Below are 24243 nucleotides of genomic sequence, written 5' to 3' on the forward strand. Positions count from 1 at the left end.
GTGGGGGTCTCTGTCTCCATGGAGTACACAGGGGGCAGTGGTGGAGGAGCTCGAAACATAGGGTACTGAGAGGGTAAGGGATGGACAGGTGGTGAGAAGCACTTCTGAGCCTCTTGGGGGCCTCTTTGCCTCACTCTTCTCCAAAGCTTCTCCTTCCTGAGCTCAGAGCAGGGGGTAAAGCCTCCCTCACCTGGGGATTAAGCCGGGCCAGCTCCTCAATCTTCTGCCACATCTCCTCTCTTTCCTTCATTCGGAACCGGCCCCTAAGAGAGGGACAGGGGATTGGGATTGGGGACCGTGAACTGGAGGTAGAAGGTAACAATCCTCTCAGGAGGGAGAAACTCACTTCTGCTTCTCGGCCTTGTACTGTTGTGTACAATCATCAAACAACTTCTGGTTCATTTCCATGAAGAGCTTCAGGGCATTGTAGATCAGTCCATGGATTGTCCTGCCACCCAGAGAAAGATGGTGCTCAGGAGGCCAGAGCCTGCCACGGTGTCACAGCCCAGTCTGCTTGTTCCCAGGTGTCTCCTCACTGTCTTTGCCCTTTACTGCTCCGATCACTAACGTCTACCCTGCAGAACCAGCTAACTCTTGACTAACTCATTGAGGGCATCTGATGTCTTTACACATGCTGGACCCACATGTCTAACCCTTCCTTGGCTCACGTCCCGCGGCCTCCCAGTAACATGGAGGACTCAGCAGCACACTAAGGCTGCTTTCAGCACGATGGCCTTTTATAAGCTGGACTCTGATGTTCCAGAGCCGTGTGGTGTGATACAGGCCAGCTGTTCGCTGCTTCCAGGGTGTTTCATTAGCACCTTTTCTCACCAGTCAACCCCTTGAGGCTCTACACTTAGTAGTATTTGGTGGGCACCAGCTCTGCTTGCTGGGCGTCCACATGGGGTCCACACCTCTTGTGTTCTTCTATGCCCTCACCTTGCAGCATACCCAGGTCCCACCATCAGTGCAACCCCAGTGCCCTACTTGTTCCAGTGGCTTTTGGAGTTCCTATAGAGTGCAGGAAACATGATAGGGAGGACGCGGGCAGCATTGTCACTGATCAGGCTCATGATATACTCATTGTTCCAGTAGTAGAGGGCACGCTCTGCCACCTGGCAAGGAAAATGGAGTTTAGTGGGCACTCTGCAATTTTCAAGACCTGCTCTATCAAATCTGGTTGTCAGTGAGTCTGGTCTTACCTGGAAATGGGGGCTGGAAACACACTTGGCAAGCTGGCGGAAGAGCGGCTCCATAACTTTGCTGAACTCTGAAGGTTCAATGACATCCAGAATCTCCTCTAGCTCATTCAGAAACATCACCTCCTTGGGGCTGTGGGTCTTAGGCCAAAACTTGAGAAGTCCCACAATCACCTTGAAGACGACATGAAGATAAATTCCTAACCTGCTCAGTTCTTGGGAAGCCCTTCCGTTGCCTTCTCCTTGCCTACCCTACATGGCTTCTCTGCTTGGACCTGCTTCCTGAGGATATAGGTTTTGTTTCTCATCAGAGAAAGCCACATAGCTCAGGCCTCTGAGCATCCACAGACAGCATGCCAACTGGAGCTAGGGGTGCTGCTCAGTGATAAAGCCCTTGCCTGAGATGTACAAGGGCCTAGGTTTGTATGTGGCCAATGCCACAGACAACACAAATAAAACCAACAGTAGAGATGGGCAAGCACTGCTGATGAACCCCAGGAGGGAAATTACCGGCTCAGTGAGACTGCTCTCCTTCTCCAGGAACTGTACCACACAGTATGCCAACTGCAAAAGGTTGGGGTTAGAAGTGAAATTCAGCTCTCAGTGACAAACAAGATCCCCAAATAGAACAGGAGGTATAGAGACAGACAACACAAGCACTCTTTTATGCTGACAGGAATCCCTCTCTCCCTCCCTCCCTCCCTCCTCTGATGCTCAGGTGAGGGAATCCTCTGAGGAAGACAGCTCACCTGAGGGTGGTATACACTCAGAGACTTGACTTTGTGAAGTGGAAGCAGGACACGGATGAGAAACATCTTGTGCTCTTCCTTAAGGGGCAAGGCAAAGCCATTGATGATGCTAGAAGTTAAGGGGTGTCTTTAGGCCCAAGGGCTCATGTCGGAGCTCAGTATGCCCATCTCCAGTGGCATCTGTACTCCCCACTCACCTGCCGAGGATCTCCAGGAGTTCAGCAATCCCATTGTGATGCTCAGTCTCATAAATGAACCTAATGGAAGAAGGCCATCTTGATGCTATCCCTCAGGCATGCTGCAGTCTCCCCTGCCTTCCTGTTCCCATCCCACCTCCAGAGGTGTGCTGTGCTCCCAAGCCTGGCCTCATTGCCTCACCTGTAGAAGATGTGGTTGATCTGCCTACGAATATAAGCCCGGAGCCCCAAAAACTTGCCATAGATGCGATGCAAAATGGTCTTGAGGAAATCCCGCTCTCTAGGGTCTTCGCTATCAAATAGGTCCAGGAGCTAGGAGCAGGAGATTAAGAAAGGCAGTGAATGGCAGCAGCCAGGGAAGGCATGGGCTGGGGGTCACATGGTTCTCTGGGAAATGGCAACAGGCCTCAGAAAAGCAGAGTGATTTTATCATCTGGCTCCTCCAATGTGCTATCTGGGTGTGCATGTTTATACCCATTGGTCAAAGAGAGGCACTTGCTTGCTTTTTTCCTCCAGTTACACTAGAAGTTTCTTTGGGAGCCTTGTACCAGACACAGATGAACTCCCAGTACAATCAGAATAAGCGGGCAGGACACAGGTGAAGGAAAGGTATGTGGGACAACAGTTCATGGGAAGAGCAGGGACCTCAGACTCACAGCAAGTACAAACTTCTGGTCAATGTACTTCTTGGCTATATTTGGCTGGAAATCTGGAGACTCCAAGAAACGTAAGAAAAACTCATACACAAGCTGTGGAGGGAAAGAAACTTCACTGAGGTGTGACCCAAGGACTGGAAGATGCCTTCTTGCTACAGGCCTGAGTGACTGCATTTCCTATTATTGCCAAACTCATCCTATCCCTTGTCCCCAGTACCTGGAGATGTGGCCAGGCAGCTTCCAAGGTAGGCTCATCTTCCTCAGGGTCAAACTCGGCTCCTGTGGGATTTGATGAAGGAGGCAGCGTCCGGAAGAGATTCACTGAAAACTGAGATGTGAGCCCAACTTAGAACACTATCTAGGCTTCCCCAGGAGCTCCCCCTGCCCTTCTGTGTCCTTTCCCTGTGCCCACCATGGTGACAGCCTCAGGGTAGATGGCCTCGGTGACAACATCACGGCTGTGGGTGATATACTCCACCATCTCATTGAGTCCAGCCCGCTTCACCTCTTTGAATTTGAGGTCACTAAGTGGGTCTGACACGAAATCAAAGAGGACACAGCACTGGCGTAGCTTCTGGATGAACAGCTCCTCACGTTCCTGGGTTGGTGAATCTGTGGAGGTCTCAGCAGTCAGGTGCATGTCCTAATTGCTCCTGTGGACTTTCCCTTCCCATCCTGACCCCGTTCTGCTCCCTGGCACCTCATGCACCTCACCCACAGTTGCACCTCTCACATCTATAGTACCCCTTTTCCCCAAAGACACTCCCAGACCTATCACAGCCCGAGGCCAGTCCAGCAGTCTCTGGCTGGCTGTGAGTACCTTTCAAGGCAGGAAGTTTCTGTAGCTCCCGGTTCTTGCTGAGGTTGAAGCGGGAGGAGCTTTGGCGTCGTTCTTTCTTGACAATCTGGGGTCCCCCTGAGTACTTGATTTTGCTGAGTTGTGTTGGGGGTGGTGTGCTGTTGCTGGGTCGCTTGTTGGATGATGGTGGCTGGGGCTGGGGCTGAGCCTGGGCAGAAAAGTCATTTGTTGAAGCCAGCTCTTCACTAGATGCCCTCTACCCTAGCCTTGACCATCTACAGCCCTAGCCTATTCACACTTGGAGAGAGGTAGTGAGCTGTCCCTGCCCAGTAGACAGGCCAGGGACAGAGATAACTGTCATAAAGATCCAGAATGCAATGTAGGAAAAGTCCCATCTATGTGTCAACAGCGTTTAGTGTTCACATCATGAGGAGGCAAAGGTACCGGGATGGATGTGGATGGTGACAGAGATCAGGGAAGTAGTTAACAGGGTGGAAGGTCTAGCTTAGAGGTAGAGGACTTGTCTTGCAAGGCTGAATTCAATCCTCAGGATGGGAGAAAACATTCAGGCCTGGGTGTAAGAGCTGACTGAGAGGAGACCCGAGGCACCTTCTCCACAATGGAAGCACTGTTGTGAGGGCATTGGGGATGAAACAGCGTGTGGTCACTGGACACACCTCACATTTCCAAGTGTTCTACATCCTTCAGTTTAAAACTTCGTAAAAGAAATTTTGTTCTTGAACCTTAGCACCTTGCCAGAAATTTAGTTTAATAAAAATCCTGGTTGGTTGATTTGTTTGTTTTGTTTTGTTTTTTAAAAAAAGCAGCCCTGGGACCAGATAAGTGTCTCAGTGGTTTGGAGCATGCACTGCTCTTACAGAAGACCTGGGTGGGCTCCCTGCACCCCCACTGGACAGCATACAACTACTTGCAACTCCACTTCAAAGGACCTAGTGCTGTCTTCTATCTGGCCTGCATGGGCATCTCCATGCTTCTGTCAGAAGACAACCACATATACTTATCTATATCTACACACACACACACACACACACACACACACACACACACACACACACACACATTACTACACCCAGTAGTAAAAGGCTTAATTAAGGTAGGCACGGTAGTACATGCCATTAATTCTAGCACCTGGGAACCAGAAGCACGAGTTCAAGGCAAGCCTGGCCTACATAGCAAGTTGCAGGCCAACTAGAGTTACATAGTGATGAGACCTTGTCTCAAAAAAAAAAAAAAGGGGGGCCAGGTGGTGGTGGCACACATCTTTAATTCCAGCACTTGGGAGGCAGAGGCAGGTGGATTTCTGAGTTTGAGGCCAGCCTGGTCTACAGAGTGAGTTCCAGGACAGCCAGGGCTACACAGAAACCCTGTCTCAAACTCACCTCCCCCAAAAAAGTAAAAAGGGGAAAAAAGAGAGAGAGAGAGAGGAGGAGAGCTGGCTGGACTGATGGCTCAGCAGTTAAGAGCACTGGCTGCTCTTCCAGAGAATCCCAGTTTGATGCCCAGCACCAACATAGCAACCCAACAAATGCCTGTAACTTCAGTCCCAGATCTAATGCTCTCTTCTGGCCTCCAAGGACACCAAGAATGCCTGTGGTGCACATACATAATCACACACAGACAAAACACACATATAAAACCAGTAAATCTTTATTTTATTTTTATCTTTTTGATACAATGTTTCTCTGTAGCCCTGTCTATCCTGGCCAAAAATAATAAATCTTTAAAAGCAAAAACAAAAAACCCTGAGTATTCTGCATACCTGCTTATTCCAGAATTAGGGAGGTGGAGACACAAGGATCAGTAGTTCCTAAGCCAGCCTGGACTGCAGAGCAAGACCCTGTCCTAAAACAAACCCTACTAAACTGACGGAGCCTGGTGGCACACACCTGGGAGCCAGCTGTTAAGAAGGTGAAGAGGTGGCCTGAGCAACTGGGACCCTGACTCAAAGCTGAAAGCTGAAAGGCACATAGCTCTGTGGCAAAGTATTTGCCTAGCCCTAGGTCCTGTCACCAGTACACCAAAAATGAATGAAGAAAAATAAATTAAAAATAAATTATATGAAGCCTGTGTTCTGTCTGGATACAACAGAATGGAAGGCCTGTGGGTCGAGTATGGCTTGTTAGCACTTTGGTCATCTGGTGCTCTCTGCTTCAAACAACCCTAGAGAGCTCTTTAACTGTAGGAGGTTTGACCAGGTAGCACAAAGAAGGGGACAGAGTAGACATCATACACTCCTACTGTGACCAGCAATGAGTTTGTGTCATTTTAGACAATGCAAGGTGCCCTGGACTCTGGGGAAATCCTTTTCTACAAGGTCGGGCCTAGAGGGAAGGAGAGAGAAAGAAGGCTGGGAAGTCAGCGGGTTTGAATGTTTAGACTCTTGCTCATCCCTGGTATCCCACTTCCCTGCCTTAGGACAACCAAACTCTCATCTGTGGAGTTCAGTGTTCAAGAGCATACTAAAAGCTGGGCCACGGTGGTGCACGCCTTTAATCCCAACACTTGGGAAGCCAAGGCAGGCGGATCTCTGAGTCCAAGGCCAGCCTGGTCTACAGAGAGAATTCCAGGACAGCCAGGGCTACACAGAGAAACCCTGTCTTGAAAACAAAGAACACACTAAGCCTAGCCTAACCCCAGTATTTAGGAGGCTAAGGTAAGAAAGATGGCCATAGTTCTGGGCCAGCATGGGCTAACAATGAGACCCTGTTTTTTGACTGAGCGATGGCTCAGTAGTTAAAAGTACTTACTGCTTTTTTAAATTTTAACTTTATGTGCATTTGTGCTGTATGTATGTCTGGGTGAGGGTGGGCGTTGGATGCCCTGGAACAGGAGTTGCAGACAGGTATAAGCTGCCATGTATGCTCTGGGAATTGAACTGGGGTCCCTGGAAGAGCAGGCAGTACCCCTAACCACTGAGCCATCTCTCCAGAGCCCAAGAGTATTTACTGCTCCTAACCTCTGATGCAGAGCACTGGACTCATCTTAGCACTTGAGGCTAAGCTCACATCAGGCAGCTCACAAATGCCTCCATCTTTGAACTCTATCAAGTTTCGAGGCATCTGAAACCCTCCTTCTAACCTCCTTGGGAACCTGTACATAAATGCGCAACATTCATGCATGTGCATGCACACACAGGCACATACAAATAGGCTGTGTAGAGTCAGTCCCCAGTCTGGAACTTAGGGGTGCAGTTAGAGTTCCCTCACCTGTAAGATGCAGCTGAGCACAATGCCTGTCTTACAGGGCTACGATAAGAACGGAGGCAAGCAGCACCTGGCACACAGCGGCTGCTTTGTAAGGATCTGCTGCTCCACCTGTTATCTCTTTACCTGGGTCCTACCAATGCACCCTAGAAACACCATCCCAAGCCAGCCCACTCAAATGCTCCTTTGAGTCCACTATCCCCTTTGCTTGAAAAGCCAGAGAACAGGAAGTCACTGGGTCTTTCAGTAATCACACCTCTAAAAAGCTGACTCAGATCATCGTGGCCCTTCCAGCTCACCTCAACCTCCGGTCTGTTCTACTGTCTTGGTCACCACTCACTCCCAGTGACACCTCTTGCTTAGTCTTTTTTTTTTTTTTTTTTTTTTTTTTTTGGTGCCCTTCCCTTCCCTGATAGGGTTTCCTTGTGTAGCTTTGACTCTCCTAGAACTCACTTTGTAAACCAAGCTGGCCTTGAACTCAGAGATCTTCCTACCTCTGCCTCCTGAGTGTTGGGACTAAAGGTATATGCCACCATTGCTGGATCCTACAGAGCTTTTCAATTGACCCTTTTGCCTCAACTTCCAGAATGGTGGCGCTGTAAGCACGCTTAGTCTAGTTGTGCATCATCCCCTTCACCTAGGGAGTGCTTCTCAACCCTCCTGATGCTGGGACCCTTTAACACAGTTCCTCATGTGTGGTGACCCCCAACCATAACATTATTTCACTGCTACTTCACAGCTGTAGTTTTGCTACTGTTGAGTCCTAATGTAAATATTGGTGTTTTCTAATGGTCTTCAGCCATCCCTATGAAGGGTTGTTCCACCCCAAAGAAGTCGTGACCCACAGGTTGAAACCACTGAGCTGGGCTGGAGAGATGGCTTAGTGGTTAAGAGCCCTGACAGCTCTTCCAGGGGTCCTGAGTTCAATTCTCAGCAGCCACATGGTGGCTCACAACTATCTGGAATGGAATCTGATGCCCTCTTCTGGAGTGTCTGAAGAGAGCAATAGTGTATTCATATACATAAAATAAATAAATCTTTAAAAAGAGAAAGAAAGAAAACCACTGAGCTATAATGAATTTTTTTTTTAAGATTTATTTTATTTATTTATGGTTGTACAGATGACCATGAGCTATCATGTGTGTGGCTGCTGGGAATTGAACTCAGGACCTCTGCTGGCCCCACTCACTCCAGCCCCCCTTGCTCCGGTCCTGCTTGCTCCAACCCCGAATGAATTTCTTTTCTTTTCTTTTTTTTTTTTTTTTTTAAAAAAACTTTTACTGAGGCCGGGTGGTGGTGGCACACACCTTTAATACCAGCACTTGGGAGGTAGAGGCAGGCGGATTTCTGAGTTCGAGGCCAGCCTGGTCTACAAAGTGAGTTCCAGGACAGCCAGGGCTAAACAGAGAAACCCTGTCTCAAAAAACAAAAAACAACAACAACAAAAAACTTTTACTGCATTATGATGAGAAAAGTTACATGATTTCAATTTATCTGAATTTGTTAACATTTCCGAATGAATTTCTTGATAGCCAGGACCCTGGTTTGTAACCCTCTGGGGACCCCTAGAAGTGGCATCTAACAAGCATTTATGAATGCTGGGTCAACCTCCTTCCTACAGGCCTTCTCGTCCTATCCCCACAGATGACCTTAGAGCAGTGGTTCTCAATCTGTGGGTCTTGACCCCTCTGAGAGTCAAATGACCCTTTCACAGGGGTCACATATCAGATATGTGCATATCTGATATCTACATTATGACTCATTACAGTAACAAAATTAGTTATGAAGCAGCAATGAAAATAGTGTTATAGTTGGGGTTCCCACACCATGAAGAACTGTGTAAGGGGTGGCAGCATTAGGAAGGCTGAGAAGGAATGTGGTGGAGCAGCAACTGCAAAGCAGAGGAAGGGGAAGAACACGGGAAGACTTGAGGCACCTGCGGCACCCGGCACCTTGACAAATGTCATACTGGGGACCAGTGAGAAAGAAGGCTCTCTTCCCAGAGAGGGAAAGCAGGATCTCAATTTTCCTGTTAACAAGAAGGGACGTTAGCTAGATCCACTAGTTGTGGTGCACATCTTTAATTCCAGCACTTGGGAGGTGGGACGGGTGAATCTCTGAATTTGAGGCCAGCCAGCCAGAGCACTAAAAAGGGAGCCAGGGGAGCACTGACTGCACTTCCAGAGGACCCAGGTTCAGTTCCCAGCATCCACATGGCAGCTCACAATTGTAACTCCTGTTCCAGGGAATCCAACACCCTTATACAGACATCCTTGCAGTTAAAACACCAATGTACATAAAATAAAAATAATTTTTAAAAAGTTAGATAGTAATTTTCTTTTTTTTCAAGATTTATTTATTATTATATCTAAGTACATTGTAGCTGTCTTCAGACACACCAGAAGAGGGCATCAGATCTCATTAAAGATGGTTGTGAGCCACCATGTGGTTGTTGGGATTTGAACTCAGGACCTTCGGAAAAGCAGTCAGTGCTCTTAACTGCTGAGCCATCTCTCCAGCCGGGCCCAGATCAGTAATTTTCTAACCATTGTCCATGTAAGGTTTCAAGAGAACACAGGGTTACATGGATTAAAAATAAAATGTCCAAAGCCAGCCAACAACTTGATGCCTAAAGGCCCCTGCTACACTGGGTCGGCACTGCTGCGAGCTGCTGTGGTTCTGCACTGGGTCGGCACTGCTTCATGCTGCTGTGCTGGCAAAGCAACCAAGTGGGCTGTCTGCTTCATCTCACTGGGTTACCCAGTTTTTCATTTTACTTTATGTGTGTGATGTATGTATATACATGTCCATGTGTGTGACCACAGATGACACCACATGTGTACAGCAGTGCATGCTAGGCTCTCCTAACAGAGATGTCAGATGACAACATCCATCTTGTCTGAGGCAGGGACTCCTCCTATTCACTCTGCGCAGACCAGGCTAAATGGCCTGTGAGCTGCCATTTTGCTGAGGCTCAGTAGCACTATGGGAGAACTCCACCTCCTCAGCTTTCTATGGCTCTGAGGTGGAACCTGCCCTCCCACCTGTGCTTATCGACTGAGCCATTGGCCTGGCCCCAGCTCTACTTTCATAAGGACCACTGGCAGGATCCAATACAGGAAACTGCTGAGACACACCAGCCCAGAGCAAAGGCTCTGACTGCCAAGGCTCAGTGAGGCATCTCCTGTCTGTCTCCCATTCACATGCTCGTCAGAAAGCAGATGTGTGGCTGCATCAGCCACTTAGTTCACACTGGAGCATTTATTCTAATTCCTGGGGTAGGTGGGAGACACATGAGACCCCTGACAACTGCAGCCACCACAGGACACCTGACCTAAGTCAACCCAGCAATTCTGCCTTCCAACTGGACTTTGTCCTGGCTAGGCCTTCTGTGTACCCGGATCCCCTGCCTCTACTTCCTGAGTGTGTGGACCACCACACCAGTGTATGACGCACTGGGCAGAGAACCCAGGGCTTTGTGCATGCGATGCTCGATCTCCTACCTGAGCTGCCTCCCTACCCCCCACCATAAGAAATATCCTAACAGGAAGACGGACATAAAATCAGTAGAGAAGCTGGGCAAGGAAGCATGCCTCTACCCCTAGCTATGCAGGAGCCTCAGGCAGGTGGATTGAGTTTTCAGCCAGCCTAGGCTACACAACAAGGCCACATCTCAGAACTAACTACAAAGTACACAGATAGGACCAAACATGGTGGCTTACACCCAGAACACCAGCACTCAGAAGACAAAGCTGAAAATGTCACTGTGGGCTGAAACCAACCTGGGCTACACAGCAAGACTTGGGTGCAAAACACAATTAACAAGGGCTATCGAGGTGGCTCAGTAGATAAAGGCACTTGTCCCCAAGGCTGACAACCTAAGCTCAATCCCCAGGACCCAAATGGTAGGACAGAATCAACTCCCATGAAGTTGCCCTGTGACCTCTGTGCAAACACACAATAAATACAATAATTAATATAATTTTTAAAAAAGCACAGATTACATGCTGTATCTACTGCATCATGAATTAACTGGTTTAATAAATAAAGGCCGCTTTAGTTTAAACCCTGAGATCTATAGAGGCATCCTCTCCCACTGTGACATCTGGAGCTCCAGCTAGCCGAGTTTAATTCTTCCCATCCTCCCTTTCTTCTCTAAACAGCTCACTCAGCATCAAAGAGGAAAGGTGACTAGGACATGGCCCTTGTCTTCAAAGAGCTCAGAGACTGGTAGGTGGGGCAGCCACTGAAGCAGCTGATGGTACCATGGAAATGCCAGAGCAGAGAATACAAAGGCCGTGGAAACAGGATGGGTTACCAACTGCCTGCAAGAATTAGGGAGGACATTTCTCAAGAGGTGACTTTTTTTTTCCAAAGATTTATTTATTATTATAAATGAGTACACAGAAGAGGGTATCAGATTTCATTATGGGTGGTTGTAAGCCACCATGTGGTTGCTGGGATTTGAACTCATGACCTTCGGAAGAGTAATCAGTGCTCTTACCCACTGAGCAATCTCATCAGCCCCAAGAGGTGACTTTTAAAAAGATTTATTTTTAAGGGGTCTGTGTGTGTGTGTGTGTGTGTGTGTGTGTGTGTGTGTGTGTGTGTCTTAACTATGATCCATGTCTTCCACCCCTGAAGGGTTTGATTTAGCTCTTAGAAAATAAAGCTGAGTTAAATAGCAAAATACCGAGAGGACTATAAGCAGGTTGCGAACAATGGAACTCATGTAGGGGCCTGTGTCAAAGAGAAGCTTGCTGGTTCAGGAGTCTAGACTTCCAAAGGGACAATAACTGTGCTAGATGCTAGGAAAACAAGATGGAGCCAGAAAGACTTTGGCTTTTAACTATAGGAGATGCCAAAACTTATTTTGTTTTTAAATAGAGCCAAACCCTATAGCCTAGGTTAGAACTTAGAACAGACCAGGCTGGCCGTGAGTTCACAGCAATCATCCTGCCTCAGCCCTCCATACTGTAGGACTCCAGGCATGCATGCGCACACCTCAGTTTAGACTGTGGTGGTTTGGTTTGTTTTGAGACAGCATCTCTCTATAGCCCTCGCTGGCCTCAGACTCACGGAGCTCCACCTGCCTCTTCATCTGGGATTAGAGTGCAGACCACCAGGCCCAGCTCCAATTAGTTCTCGGGTAGAGAGCTTGGCTGAGGGTACAGCCTAGTGGCAGAACCAGCTCTGCTTGAGTGACACCCTGGGTCCAAGCCCCAGTACTGGAAAGAAAAGGGAAAAGACAATAAAACCCAAAAGGTTTAAGGATGACAAGTGTGGCCTTGGAGCTGAAGTGGGGAGACTGGACCATCCTTCCTGCCTCCATCCCTGAACCCAGAACTCAAAACAACAGTATGCTAAAGAGTCCATTTCTCCAGAGGCAGACCAGAGAAGACTCATTGCAGAGGCAGGACAGAGAGTCTCACTTGACACCTCAGAGCCACCTTCATCCTCAGATCCTCCTTCGAATCTTAGAGACAAAGCATCATTTAGCCCATGAACCCCAGCTCTGCCACTCATTCACAGAGCAACGCTGTTCACAGAGCCACCCGTTCTTCTATCAAATGGGGGAGGGGAGGACAAGAGAGAGATCCTGGGGGAACGCAGTGACAGTTAAGTGTGCAAGCACAGATTCAGGTAGTGTGCAGCCAGCCCAACAGCCAAAGGGTTGAGCAGTGCCCCACCCCACTGTGTCTGCCCTGAATCGTTGAACAGGACTTTACTTGGACTTGGGTCTTTACAGATAGACATAATCAAGTGGAAATGACCTTCTGTTGAACTGGACAGGATTCTCTCTAATGACTGGCATCCTTCTAAAGAGAGAAATTCAGATAGACAGAGACACACAGAGAAAATGCTGTGTGAGGAGGAAGAGACATGGTGCATCTAGAAAACGAGGGGAGCCACAGACTGCTGAAAGCCAGCAGAGAGAACAGAACCGACCTTTTCCTAAAATCGCAGGACAGGACCAGCAGACAGCCCACAGAGTAAGGTGCTTGCTATGTAATCGCAGCACTTTTGGATGCCCAGGATCCACCTGAGCCAGGAGGGCATGGAAGCACTCCTGTAATCCCCAGGAGTCAGAAGCAGGGGAGCCCCAGGCCAAGGGTTCTTCCCTTCCTGCAGCTGCTACCCTTAAACACAGTCCTCGTGCTATGGCGACCCTCATCCATAAAATTATTTTGTTGTTACTTCACAACTGTAATTCTGCTGCCGTTATGAGTTGTAATGTAAATATCTGATATGCCGGAGAGTGGATATGTGACGCTGTAAAAGGGCTGGTGATCCATGGGCTAAGAAGCACTGCTCTGGAGCAAACCCGCTAGGCTGGCTAGTTCCAAAATGGCCAGCTCTTGGTTCAGAGAGAACACAGAGATTGAAGTAGACATCAAAAACAAGATGGCAGCAACTGAGGAGGACATCTGATGTCAGCCTCAGGCTTCTACACATGCATGCACACAACACTCATGCACCTTCACACATGTGAATACATGTACATACATGCACACACACCACACACACATACATAAAAATTAAAACATTCAAACAAAAGAGACCAATGAGACAGTTCAGTGTTTGTGAAGGGCACATGCCACTGGGCCTGGGTGACCTGAGTTTAATTCCTGAGTCCTACATGGTGGGTGGAGAGAACGGACTTCCAGAGTTGTCCCCTGACCTCCACCAGCGTATCTCGGCACACTCACACATACAATAAGTAAACCAATAATGTAGGGAGTCAAAAATAATTGAGATGCAGTCTTACAAATGAACAGGCCAGCCCCCCCACCCCACCCCCGCCTCCCCATGTGCAAGGATTAAAGTGAGCAGAGCCACATTCCATCCCAAGTGTATGTTTGTTTGGTTTGGTTTGGTTTTTTGAGACAGGCTTTCTCTCTATGTAGCCCGCCCTGCCTGTCTTGGAACTCACTCTGTAGATCAGGATGGATTTACAGAAATCCGCCTGCTTCTGCCTCCCAAGTGCTGGGATTAAAGGCGTGCGCCATCACCGCTTGGCCCCATCCAAATGATTTAATTCTAAATAAAAGGAGCTCAGAAGCTGGGGTGACACTCTTACAGAGGAGCCTGAACCCACGTCAGGTGGCTCACAACAGCTTGTAAGTCCATCGGCAGGGGATAGAACACTTTCTGGACTCTACAGGAAATCTGCACACACGTGTGCATATCCAAATAGACACACACACACACAAGACCTGAAGGCATGTTCATGTTATGTTATGTTGACTTCAGATTTCTAGCCTTCATAACTGTAAGACAATTAATTTCTCCTGTCCCAGGCCACCTGGTATATGATAATCTGTTTTGGCTACCTTGGAAAACTAATACAAAATACCTGATCAATAAAAGTAAATGTTACCTGCTCTAGTTATTAGGGTTAATTGAATAACACTTATGGCAAATGCTTGACATAGTGAGTTTGGCCTGAGGAGCTCAGAATTCTACACTAGAAAAAAAGGCATGAGAGAGACAGCTCAGTAGGCAAGACTCAGGTTTGGATCCCAGCACCCACATGGCTGTCACAACCACCTGTAACTCCTGTTGGGGGACTTAATGTCCCCTCTTCTGACTTCCACAGATACCAGGCATGCCTGTCATATACAGGCATACATGTAGGCAAAATATCCAAACATGCACATAAAAATTTTAAAAAGACCACAGTCTCATAAGCTGGCCCCCAGTTTTCTCAGCATCTCTGTGTCCATTCATGAGCACCTTCCTGAAAACCCAGGACGTTAACTCCTGCAGCTGCCTCATGTAGTTAAAGCCCTGGAAGGCTTTCCATAAAACAGACCACTGACCTGAGCAGACCCCTCAGGAAGACCTGGAGAAGCCCAGGGGTCAGTGCACTGTACTCTCTCCTCACCACACCTTCATTCCCCACTTACTAAGTGAGGGAACTGCCCGACTTGACACCTCATCCATTCCCTGCCTCCCTCCCTAACTCAACACATTCAGATATGGCACCTACACTGTGCCAGGCAGGTAAGATCCTCCTGAAGCTCCAACACCAACAAGCAGGGAGTTCACCAGAAACTGTTTAATGACAGTTGTGAAGTACAACCAAGGAACTGGGAGACAGAGCAGTAACTCACAGGGCCCCGACCACGCCCGGGGGACTACAGCAAACGGTCAAGGCAGGCCACTCTCCGCAGCCGAGAACCAGCGTGCTTAACTACAAGACTGCAGGCAGTCTGTGGGAAGGCCTGCTAAGTCCTGGCTCTCAGTCTCTCTGGCTGGGTGTTGTTGTTGGTGTTGTTAAGCTTGTTCTAATCTTGGTTTTTGAGACAGGGTTTCTCTTCCTAAGAATACTGGCTGTCAGCCGGGCAGTGGTGGCGCACGCCTTTAATCCCAGCACTTGGGATGCAGAGTCAGGTGGATTTCTGAGTTCGAGGCCAGCCTGGTCTACAGAGTGAGCTCCAGGACAGCCAGGACTACACAGAGAAACCCTGTCTCGAAAAACAAAAAAAAAACAAAAACAAAAAAAAGAATGCTGGCTGTCCGGGAACTCCCTAAGCTGGTCTCGAACTCCGAGATCCCTCTGCCTCCTAAGTGTTGAGATTAAGGGCATGCACCCCTCTCTACCCTCCCCCTTGCTGTTTATTTTATATTGGTCACTAACTCTCAATGACTTTCTCAGTGAGTCACCTCTGAAAGGGAGAGTGAGCCCCGAGGGTGTGTCAGACACATTTGCTGTGACCCACAGAGAGTGCACGGGTGTGAGGCAGAGGCCACACAACACCATCCAGCTCTTCTGCTTGGTTTACACCAGATAGAGAGACCTCGATTGGGACACACGTAAGGGTTATAGTGTCTAGGGATAAGGACCAGTAGAGACTGCAGATCACTACTCGAGCAGATCTTCTCACCCTATAGTCTTCACTACTCTGTTGTGGGGTTTTTTGTTTTTTTGGTTTTTTGTTTTTTTTTTTTTTTTTGGATTTTTGAGACAGGGTTTCTCTGTGTAGCCCTGGCTGTCCTGGATCTCAGAAATCCACCTGCCTCTGCCTCCCAAGTGCTGGGATTAAAGGAGTGCGCCACCACCGCCCAGCTTTCGGTTGTGGTTTTTAACTGCTGGGGTCCAAAAATCTGGCAAGAAACCTAGCCTGTTTCTTCTGATTACATTGCAAGTCCTAAAACAGTGGTCACCAATGTAAATGTTAGTTGGATCTCTTTAGAGGGAACAAGAACAAATAACCTGGGAAAAAATCTAAATCCATAGTTATCCCCAAACACTGGTCAATCTCCTTTCTCAAAGAAGGCACAAGACCAGCTAAGACTTCTGCTTCCTGAACAGTTCCGAGCAGGAGAGAGCAGAGGGGGTGTGGCAGCAGCTCCCACACATTCACAGGCTGTCCAGCAGAAACAGCATCCCAAGGACCATACCCCAGATGTTGGACCACATTCCTGAATTTCCCTAAGCCCCTCTACTCTCCGGCTGTCCTGTTTGCTTGTTTATTGCTTTATAGCTCCAGACTGCTGAGCTGTGCTGCCCTCTGTTCACGACTGTCCTTTGGTCGGTCACACGGAGACCAGAAGCATGGCCCCAACCCTGCCCCACCCAGATCCATATCAAAGTGGCTTGTCATCCCATAAGGCACTATAGACCTTTCCCCTTTGGGCCAGGACCACAAACCTCCCAGTACCACCCCTCCATCCCCTCACCCCCACCAACAACCACCACCTTATTGAGTCAGGGTCTTGCTGTGTAACACAAGCTGACCCAAACTCGTTATCCTCAACTTCTCAAATAATGAGTTCATAGGCATGCATAAGCAGACCCCACATTGAGAAAAAGACTGTGTGTGCGAGAGTGCGTGCATGCATGCGTATACTACACAGACATGCACACACTGAAAATTAAGCCCAAGGTCTTAAGTATACTCTGGCCTCCACTACCGCCATACCCCTAACCACTGAAAAAGGAGCCATCAACATCAAAAGTGGCGGACAGAAAACAACTTCCAGGGGAATCTAAGAAATCTGAAAAAATTAGAATGCGTATTTGTTCTACACCAGCCAAGAGCAGCCGAGATCTGCTGTCCCTTCTAGGCTATAGGAGCATCCCTCCCTTCTGCCCATGTGACTGCCCCCGCCCCCAGACCCTTCCCCACAGCCACCCAGAGAGTTGCGGCTAGCATTCTGTGGACGACAGGGCCGCGTAGACATCTTTACCTCATCTGTGTTCTCCCCTCCACCATCCTTGCTTGAGCTGCTGGGCTTGGCTGTGCCTTTGGCAAGCTTTGGGGGTTCCTGCTGGGGAAGGCAAGAGTTAGGGTTAGTAGAGGCCAAGAGAAAGGACAGGCCTCGCCTGAACCTCTTAATTCTTTTTATTGTTGTTGGGTTTTTCTTGTTGTTTGTTTTTCTTGTTTTTTGTTTGCTTAGGACCTTACTATGCTAGACAAGCACTCTACCACTGAGCTATATCTCCAAGCCTTCCTAGGTCTTTGTTTTAACTATGCACCATCCAACTGAATCAGTTAAAACCTACTGTAGCAGCTGGGCATGGTGGCACACACCTTTCATCCCAGCACTTGGTCTACAGGGTGAATTACCCTGAACAACCAGGGCTATACAGAGAAAACCCCGTCTCAAAAAAAAATAAAAAATAAAAAAGTAAAAACTCTACCATATCAGCATCAACTCTGGGACACACAAGGAGACTCGGGCCTTCCAGGAAGCTCAGGTTCACAATTAGGCATGACAATATTCTTTTATCTGTCTCCTCACTGGGTTGGTCAGGATTGGTCAGAGGTGCCCAAGGCTTCCTCGATAGAGCAGAGCAGAACCATCTCTGTCCCCTCAGGGTCACCCAAGACTCAGAGGTATTTATTTAGGCAACATAAACAGCACCCAGCCAAGAGGTTGCTATTGCATGTAACAGGATGCTAATGGTTCAGAAGCATCCCACCCAAAAAACCACTCAGAGCCTCAGGCAACAAGCCTGGGACAGAGATGAAGGTAAAGTCCTGAATTGTTAACAAACTGTGAGCGCCAATCAAAAGGTTCCCTTGGGAACCTGGCAACTGGCTCAGAGCCCTGGCTTGTCCAGCATCTCTTCCCATGCTCTGGGCCAAAACAGAAGCAACCACACAGGGACAGGATGGGCAGAATTCAAAAGAGACTTGAGGATGTAGCTCTGCCTGCAAGTGCAACACCAATCAATGCTGTGGCACAGGTCATGGAACCGTCCAGCCAGGTGACAGACCTGTGTGGAGTGCATGGCCTGATGGTAACAAGCTAGAGTCTGGTTTAGTCATGAGCACGTGCCAGTAGAAGGGGCAATAAGACATTCTAGTTTCTTAAAGGGACATGCAACCCATTCTAGCAGTGTAAGAGCTCAGCCTGAGAAGCAACAGCTGTAGCAACCGGGACGTTAACAATAGAAGGGAAGAGCAGGAGAAGGGCAGGTGGGAGAGCAAGATGAAGCTTAACCAGCAGAGGAAGGGCTACATGTGCGGCAAACACACAACTCAGAGGCACGAGAGAAATGGGCTACTGTCCACAGGACAGACTGAGGCCACCAAGGATGGATTTTCTCACGGTGTGGTTGCGTGGAAACAGTCTGCCCAGCGAGGCTGAAAGCTCCCAGTCCTGAGCTGAGCATCTGAGCATCGGAGGGATGGCCTCCCCTAAGGCGTGCTGCAAAAGGATTCAAGCCTTAGGTGAGGGCTGGATTGGAGGACCTTGGAAATCACGTCCAGCTCCAAGAGTCTGCAATTCAGCAGCAAGCAAGCCCCTTCAGTAAGAAGTGTTAAATCAAACGGTTAGACTATGGGGGCAAGCTGATTTCAAGGAGAAGAGTTCTGTGTGGGCTGGAGCAGGGGGAAAGGCTTTCTGGGGGTGGAGAGGGAAAACCATTCCCGGATGGGGAGCAGCTTGAAGCTCTGCCTAAGGAGGAAGGGGCTCCTCCAGGCTGAGCACTCTCCCACTGCCTACTGACCAGGCTGGCCATACCAACTCCTGTCAATCGCTCTCAGCAAGTGGTGGAGAGGAAAAAAAAATGCAGCTAGGATAGGACCCAACACCAAAGTGACTGACAGCACACAACAGACACGGGCCCTCCAACAAAGCTGACCCACTGCCACTCACGGCTGGTCTCCGCTTGATCGTGAGCCGCCTAAGCTTCTGGTACCCTCCACCCACCTCATGGTACTCATCTCTCAGGGAATGTGCCTGAGAGGTTCAGCTGCCTTGGTGTGTGGGTGTGAGTGGGTGTAGGGGAACAGGGCCCATGAGCCTCACTCCCTGTCTTCTGAAGAACAGGTGAAACACACAGTGTGGCCCAACCCAGCTGTTGCATGATGGGAGGCACTGTGTTTTAAGCCAGCTCTTACTACTTATGTGCAAGTGGGGAGGTAACAAGCCTCTCTCAGCCTCTTTTTCCTCACCTATTAAACAAACACAATGATAGGACCCACTTCCCTTAGCCCAGTGTCTGGTACAGAAAATCCAAATGCCGTTAATACTGTTACTTTGAACAGGAAAGTGGGAGGGGTACTTCATGCAGGAAAAAAATTTTCCCCCCTTGGTTTTTCGAGACAGGGTTTCTCTGTGTAGCCTTGGCTGTCCTGGAACTCACTCTGTAGACCAGGCTGGCCTTGAACTCAGAAATTCGCCTGCCTCTGCTTCTGCCTCCCAAGTGCTGGGATTGAAGGTGTGCGCCACCACCGCCCGGCTAGGAAAATTTTTTAAAAAGACCTAAATCCAATCTCAAAAGAGAAGGATGCTCATCTCGCCAAAGATTGACTTGGCACCAACCTACTAAGCACCTACTATGTGTAAGGGACATACCAAACCTGCACACAGTTTCATTAATACCTCAAGGAGAACAAACTGCGTCCACAATGCATTCTCACCCAAGGCTGAACACACAAAGTCTATACGTGAGCCCAAGTACAGGCCCAGGGAAGATTTTCCTGAGGAAGCAGTGAAGGATAGCGAGGAGAAAGGGGATAGGTGACAGATGAGCAATAAGGAGCCTCCACCCACCTGTCTTTGTGCCTCCATCCCGGTACACCTCAGTCACACTGTCATCTCTCTCCCCCTCAGAACCTGAAGGAGGCCAAATGCAGCCCAAAATCCAGTGCAGGAGATTAGCTCTCATAAAGGCCCCCCTGGCTGCTTCCACGCATCCCAATCCTTCCTGTGCCCTTTCTCAAGCAAACCACTCATCCCAGCCTGAGGAACTCTAAGAATGTCCCCTCTAATCCTCAGTCAGCCGTGAGGCAGATGGGACAGGATCTAGTCCTGCTGATGCTTGAGATCACATCTGCCTCAGAACTCCACAGCCCTCAGTCCCCAGCTTAGCTACCTTGAGTGCGCAGTTTCTATAGCTGGACGGCACACACTGGCAAGCCCACTCCCCAAGGACAAGACCTGAGTAGGGCACACAACTCTGCCGGGCTCACCCCCTCGGATACCACCCACCCGTCCTATGCTCTAACTCTCAGACCAAGAAGTTACAGCGACAGCCCACACGCAGAGCCACCTGGCAAACACACAACAGCTCCAGGATAAAGAGTTTGATTGATAAGGTTAGAGATGATAGCCCTGCATCCATCAAGGGGAAAATGAATGCAATCCACCTCTGGGGTCCTTAGGAGAGTGGACCACGATACCAGGCCAGAGCCAGCCTAGTACAAGGGGCCAGCCCCAAAGCTGTGGAGGCTGGAATACCAGTTCCAGGCTAAGTCTGCCTCTCAGAAGAACCACAGATCTCAGCAAGAGCAGCAAACAAAGGGAAAGGCAGGGACAGGTGACAGTGCTTTGGAGGCAAAAGATGGAAAAAGAAGGTAACACCAAGAAATGGCCTGTGCGGCTGGGAGTATAGCCCAATGGTACTGCACTTGCTTAGATGTGCAAGACCCTGGGTTTGATCTCTGTCACTGCAAATAATAAAGAAATGGCCCGTGTAAGGACATTACAACCAAGTGTACTGGGTGAGAAGAAAACTAAACAGAACAGGCCAGGTTTCTGCTTTAATATGTCCCAAGAAAGGGAAAACCCTGTCCTGGTGCAAAGAAGGAAATGCAAAGGTTATCCTAAGGAATACAGGGAGGAGCCTCTTCAGATTAGAAACCTCGTCCTGTCTAGGGTGAACATGGAAGCCAGCTGATGCCAGATAGGCACTTGCACGAAAGAGCCCTCCAAGTCGGGAGACCAGAGATTGCAGCCGGGCCTCCAGCAGGATGTGTGACCTTGGACAAGTCCCTTCCCCTGACACGGCCTCAGTCTCCTCATCTGTACCACTAGGATACTATACTGCATGTGCTCCAAAGCTCGCTTCCAGCACCGACGTTCTGGGGTTCCATCAACAGAAGGAAGGGCTTGGTCCTGGCTTACAAGTTTGTGTGTAAAGGGAGACTCGAGGGAGGGGCCTAGGCCAGATTTGGGCGGAGAGAGAAAGCAGAGCGGTTCTAGGTCAGGGGCTTGTCGTGGAGGGAGAAGGGACAGTACAGAACTGTGGAGAGGCCGTCTGTCTTTAAGCTGGTGAGAAGAGGGAAGGGGCTGCACAGGGCGGGGGTGGGGGGAGTACTGGAGGAAGATGCGGTCTTAGATGAGAACTGTCCCAAACCCAGGGGGTTCAGGAAAGGCGGGGAGAAAAAGCAAGGGAGTGAGCTGGGAGTGGAGCAGATCTGGAGGGGGGCCGGGGGTAGGAGCAAAGAGGAAGGGAAGAGGAATAGGTGGGGGAAAAATCTGTCCGGGCAAAGGCGGAGAGCCGTCCCAGCTGCTGCACGGGCTGGGGGTGCTGCCAGCCGCGCGGCCCGGGGGCTGGCGCGGGAGTGCTGCGGGGGGCCGGACCAGAGGGTCAGTCTGAGGCTGTCCCGGGCCTGCCTCGGGCCCCTCCCAGAGCTGCGCGCAGGCCCGGCGGCGGAGGCGCGCGGGGAAAGGCCACGCTCACCTTATCCTTCTTCAGTTTATAGGGCATCTCGGCCGGTCCACACCCGGCCCGGCTCCTGCGGCCCCGCTCCGGCTCCGGCTCTGCTCGGCCGCACTCGGCCCGCTCGGCGTCTCTTCGCCACCGCCTGCGCGCTGCGCCCGGGCCGAGCCGTGGCTGCGCTTCCGATTGGCCCGAACTCTTACAAACCTGCCTGACAACCAGGCGCCGCCTCCTCGGATTGGTCATTGGAGCCAAGCAGCTTCCCTTTTTTCTCATTGGAAAGAAAGAGTACAAACCGCCAGGGTTCGGCTCCCAGAATTGGCTGAAGTGGAAGGTCCCGCCCTAGAAAGGGTCGGGCTTCGTGGAGGAGGCGGGGCCTTGGGGAAACCCGAGCTTGGCTAGCAGAGCTGGTCTCCGGCGTCGCCGTGTGCGTCGTCTTGTGCTATTCTTCAGTCCTTTGAGCTCTGCTCCTTCCCTCCAGAAGTGGCTCTCACGTTTTCCCCTGCTCTTCTACCTGCCCTGCTTTGTACGGACTGGAGGAAAACGGCCCTAACACGAAAAGGGCACCTTTCTTCACAGGAATTTAAAGTAGCTCAGATTGCACACGTGAAATTGATAGAAAAGACTCCCAAGGGTACTCTCGGGCATGCATCAAGTCTGTCCTAGATCACAGTTGCAGAGGAACAGGGGGGGAAGCCTATCAGCGGTGGAACCGGTCTGAAATAAAATAAGAAACCTTGGTTTGCTGCAGCTTCAAGACAAGGGTCCCTGTAACTACTTCAAGGGTGCTGGGATCGGTAAAACAGCTGCGTTTTGAGTCCTGAGAATGAAGTGGAAAAGCAGCCTCATCGTTCCTTACCTGAGCCGCCGCTGCCGCACCCAAGCTAGTGTTCAAGTGGCTAAAACTGGGTTCTTGCCCTCAGGTAGTTTCCACTCTAATGAAGTTCACAGACTTGTATTAAGAGATGATTAAAATACAATCACATAAATTACACAAACCTCAGAGTGACATGGAGGAATATGTTTTAGTTATCCTAGTAGCCAATAGACTACATTAAAAAAACTGGAGGAGGTCCATCAAAAATAAGCCCATGAGCTGGGTGTGGTGGTTTGCCCCTGTAATCCCAGCTCTTGGAAGGTAGAGGCAGGACTATCAGGAGTTGCAGACCAGCCTTCGCTATAGCCAGTTGCGGACCAGTTTGGACTATAGTAAGAACCTCTTAAAACGCCAGCACTTGGGAGGCAGAGGCAGGCCGATTTCTGAGTTCAAGGCCAGCCTGGTCTACAGAGTGAGTTCCAGGACAGCCAGGGCTACACAGAGAAACCCTGTCTCGAAAAAAACAAACAAACAAAAAAACCCTCTTAAAACAAAGAACAAAGACAAAAAAACCCACCAACCACCACAAACAATAACAACAACAACAACAACAAAAACCAACTCTCAGAACTAAAAAGTTATTCCCCCAGCAGCAGGAATACCTAAACAAATAGTCAATAGTCCTTACACAAAGCAGTAGCCACAATAAAGGTAGATGGGGGCTGGGAAGGTGGTGCTCTCCCAAAAGACCTGAATTCAGTTCCTTCACAATCGCCTGTAACTCCAGCCCCAAGGGATCTAATACACACACATACACACACACACACACACACTCACACACACACACATGCATACTTCACACATACATATATACATACATACATACACACACACAATTTTAAAACTTCAACAACAGAATGGGAAAGAGAAGATAAAGCTCAGTGGTTAAGAGTACTTGCCGGTGGTGGTGGCGCACACCTTTAATCCCAGCACTTGGGAGGCAGAGGCAGGAGGATTTCTGAGTTCGACGCCAGCCTAGTCTACAGAGTAAGTTCCAGGGCAGCCAGGGCTACACAGAGAAACCCTGTCTTGAAAAACCAAAAAGAAAAAGAAAAAAAAGAAGAAGAAAAAGAGTACTTGCTTATCTTCCAGAGGACCTAAACTAGGTTCCCAGCACCCCCGTCAGCTGGCTCACATGCCTGTAACTCCAGCTTCCTGGAGTCTGACGCCCTCCTCTGGTTTCCATAGGTACCTGCACAGGTGGCATACACATGCTCAGACACATGCACATGAACGATTTTAAAAACGGAATGAAGAAGTGAGGATGGGCTCCAGAGACGAGTACAGTCAACAGGATTCAGTGAGTCACTGGATTCTGGGAGACAGTATCAGGGAAAGGATGAGTTGAGGGTGACTCGTAAGTGATGAAAGACGGTTAGAGGGAACTGGTGTCACAATGGCCAGAGGCAGGTAGAGTATGCTAAACACTGGATATAACACCTTGATTTTGCAACTAGGAGGTGTCCAGTGATCTGTGCCAGGGAAGCTTGAGACAAGTAAGAGCTTATAGTGTCTTCAAGAGTGGTGGAGTAAGGACAGCAAGTGTAGAATCGTGGCTCTCGTACAGAAATAGCAGGTTTGCTTTTTGACTAACAATGAGTTGAGGACACAGTAGGCGCATTTCTACTATTGTTTGC

The 24243-nt window shown here is 49.3% G+C and overlaps 1 protein-coding gene across 1 annotated transcript in view; it reads right to left on the reverse strand.

The window, feature by feature from the left end:
- Nucleotides 1-342: 342 nt before the first annotated feature.
- Ppp2r5d (protein phosphatase 2 regulatory subunit B'delta) overlaps nt 343-24243 on the reverse strand; it is a 24727-nt gene continuing 826 nt past the window's right edge. The window contains exons 2-15 of the mRNA XM_031348764.1: nt 22589-22664; nt 21751-22446; nt 17022-17102; nt 3622-3808; nt 3214-3413; nt 3019-3129; nt 2802-2894; nt 2327-2457; nt 2146-2205; nt 1949-2057; nt 1710-1763; nt 1203-1373; nt 988-1115; nt 343-448 (exon numbers count right to left, since the gene is read on the reverse strand). Of these exons, the coding sequence (XP_031204624.1) occupies nt 343-448; nt 988-1115; nt 1203-1373; nt 1710-1763; nt 1949-2057; nt 2146-2205; nt 2327-2457; nt 2802-2894; nt 3019-3129; nt 3214-3413; nt 3622-3808; nt 17022-17102; nt 21751-22005 (1686 nt within the window). The 5' untranslated portion in view covers nt 22006-22446; nt 22589-22664. The remainder of the gene's footprint in view (nt 449-987; nt 1116-1202; nt 1374-1709; nt 1764-1948; nt 2058-2145; nt 2206-2326; nt 2458-2801; nt 2895-3018; nt 3130-3213; nt 3414-3621; nt 3809-17021; nt 17103-21750; nt 22447-22588; nt 22665-24243) is intronic.

Source organism: Mastomys coucha, unplaced genomic scaffold, assembly GCF_008632895.1.
Source record: "Mastomys coucha isolate ucsf_1 unplaced genomic scaffold, UCSF_Mcou_1 pScaffold3, whole genome shotgun sequence".
Lineage (NCBI taxonomy): Eukaryota > Metazoa > Chordata > Mammalia > Rodentia > Muridae > Mastomys > Mastomys coucha.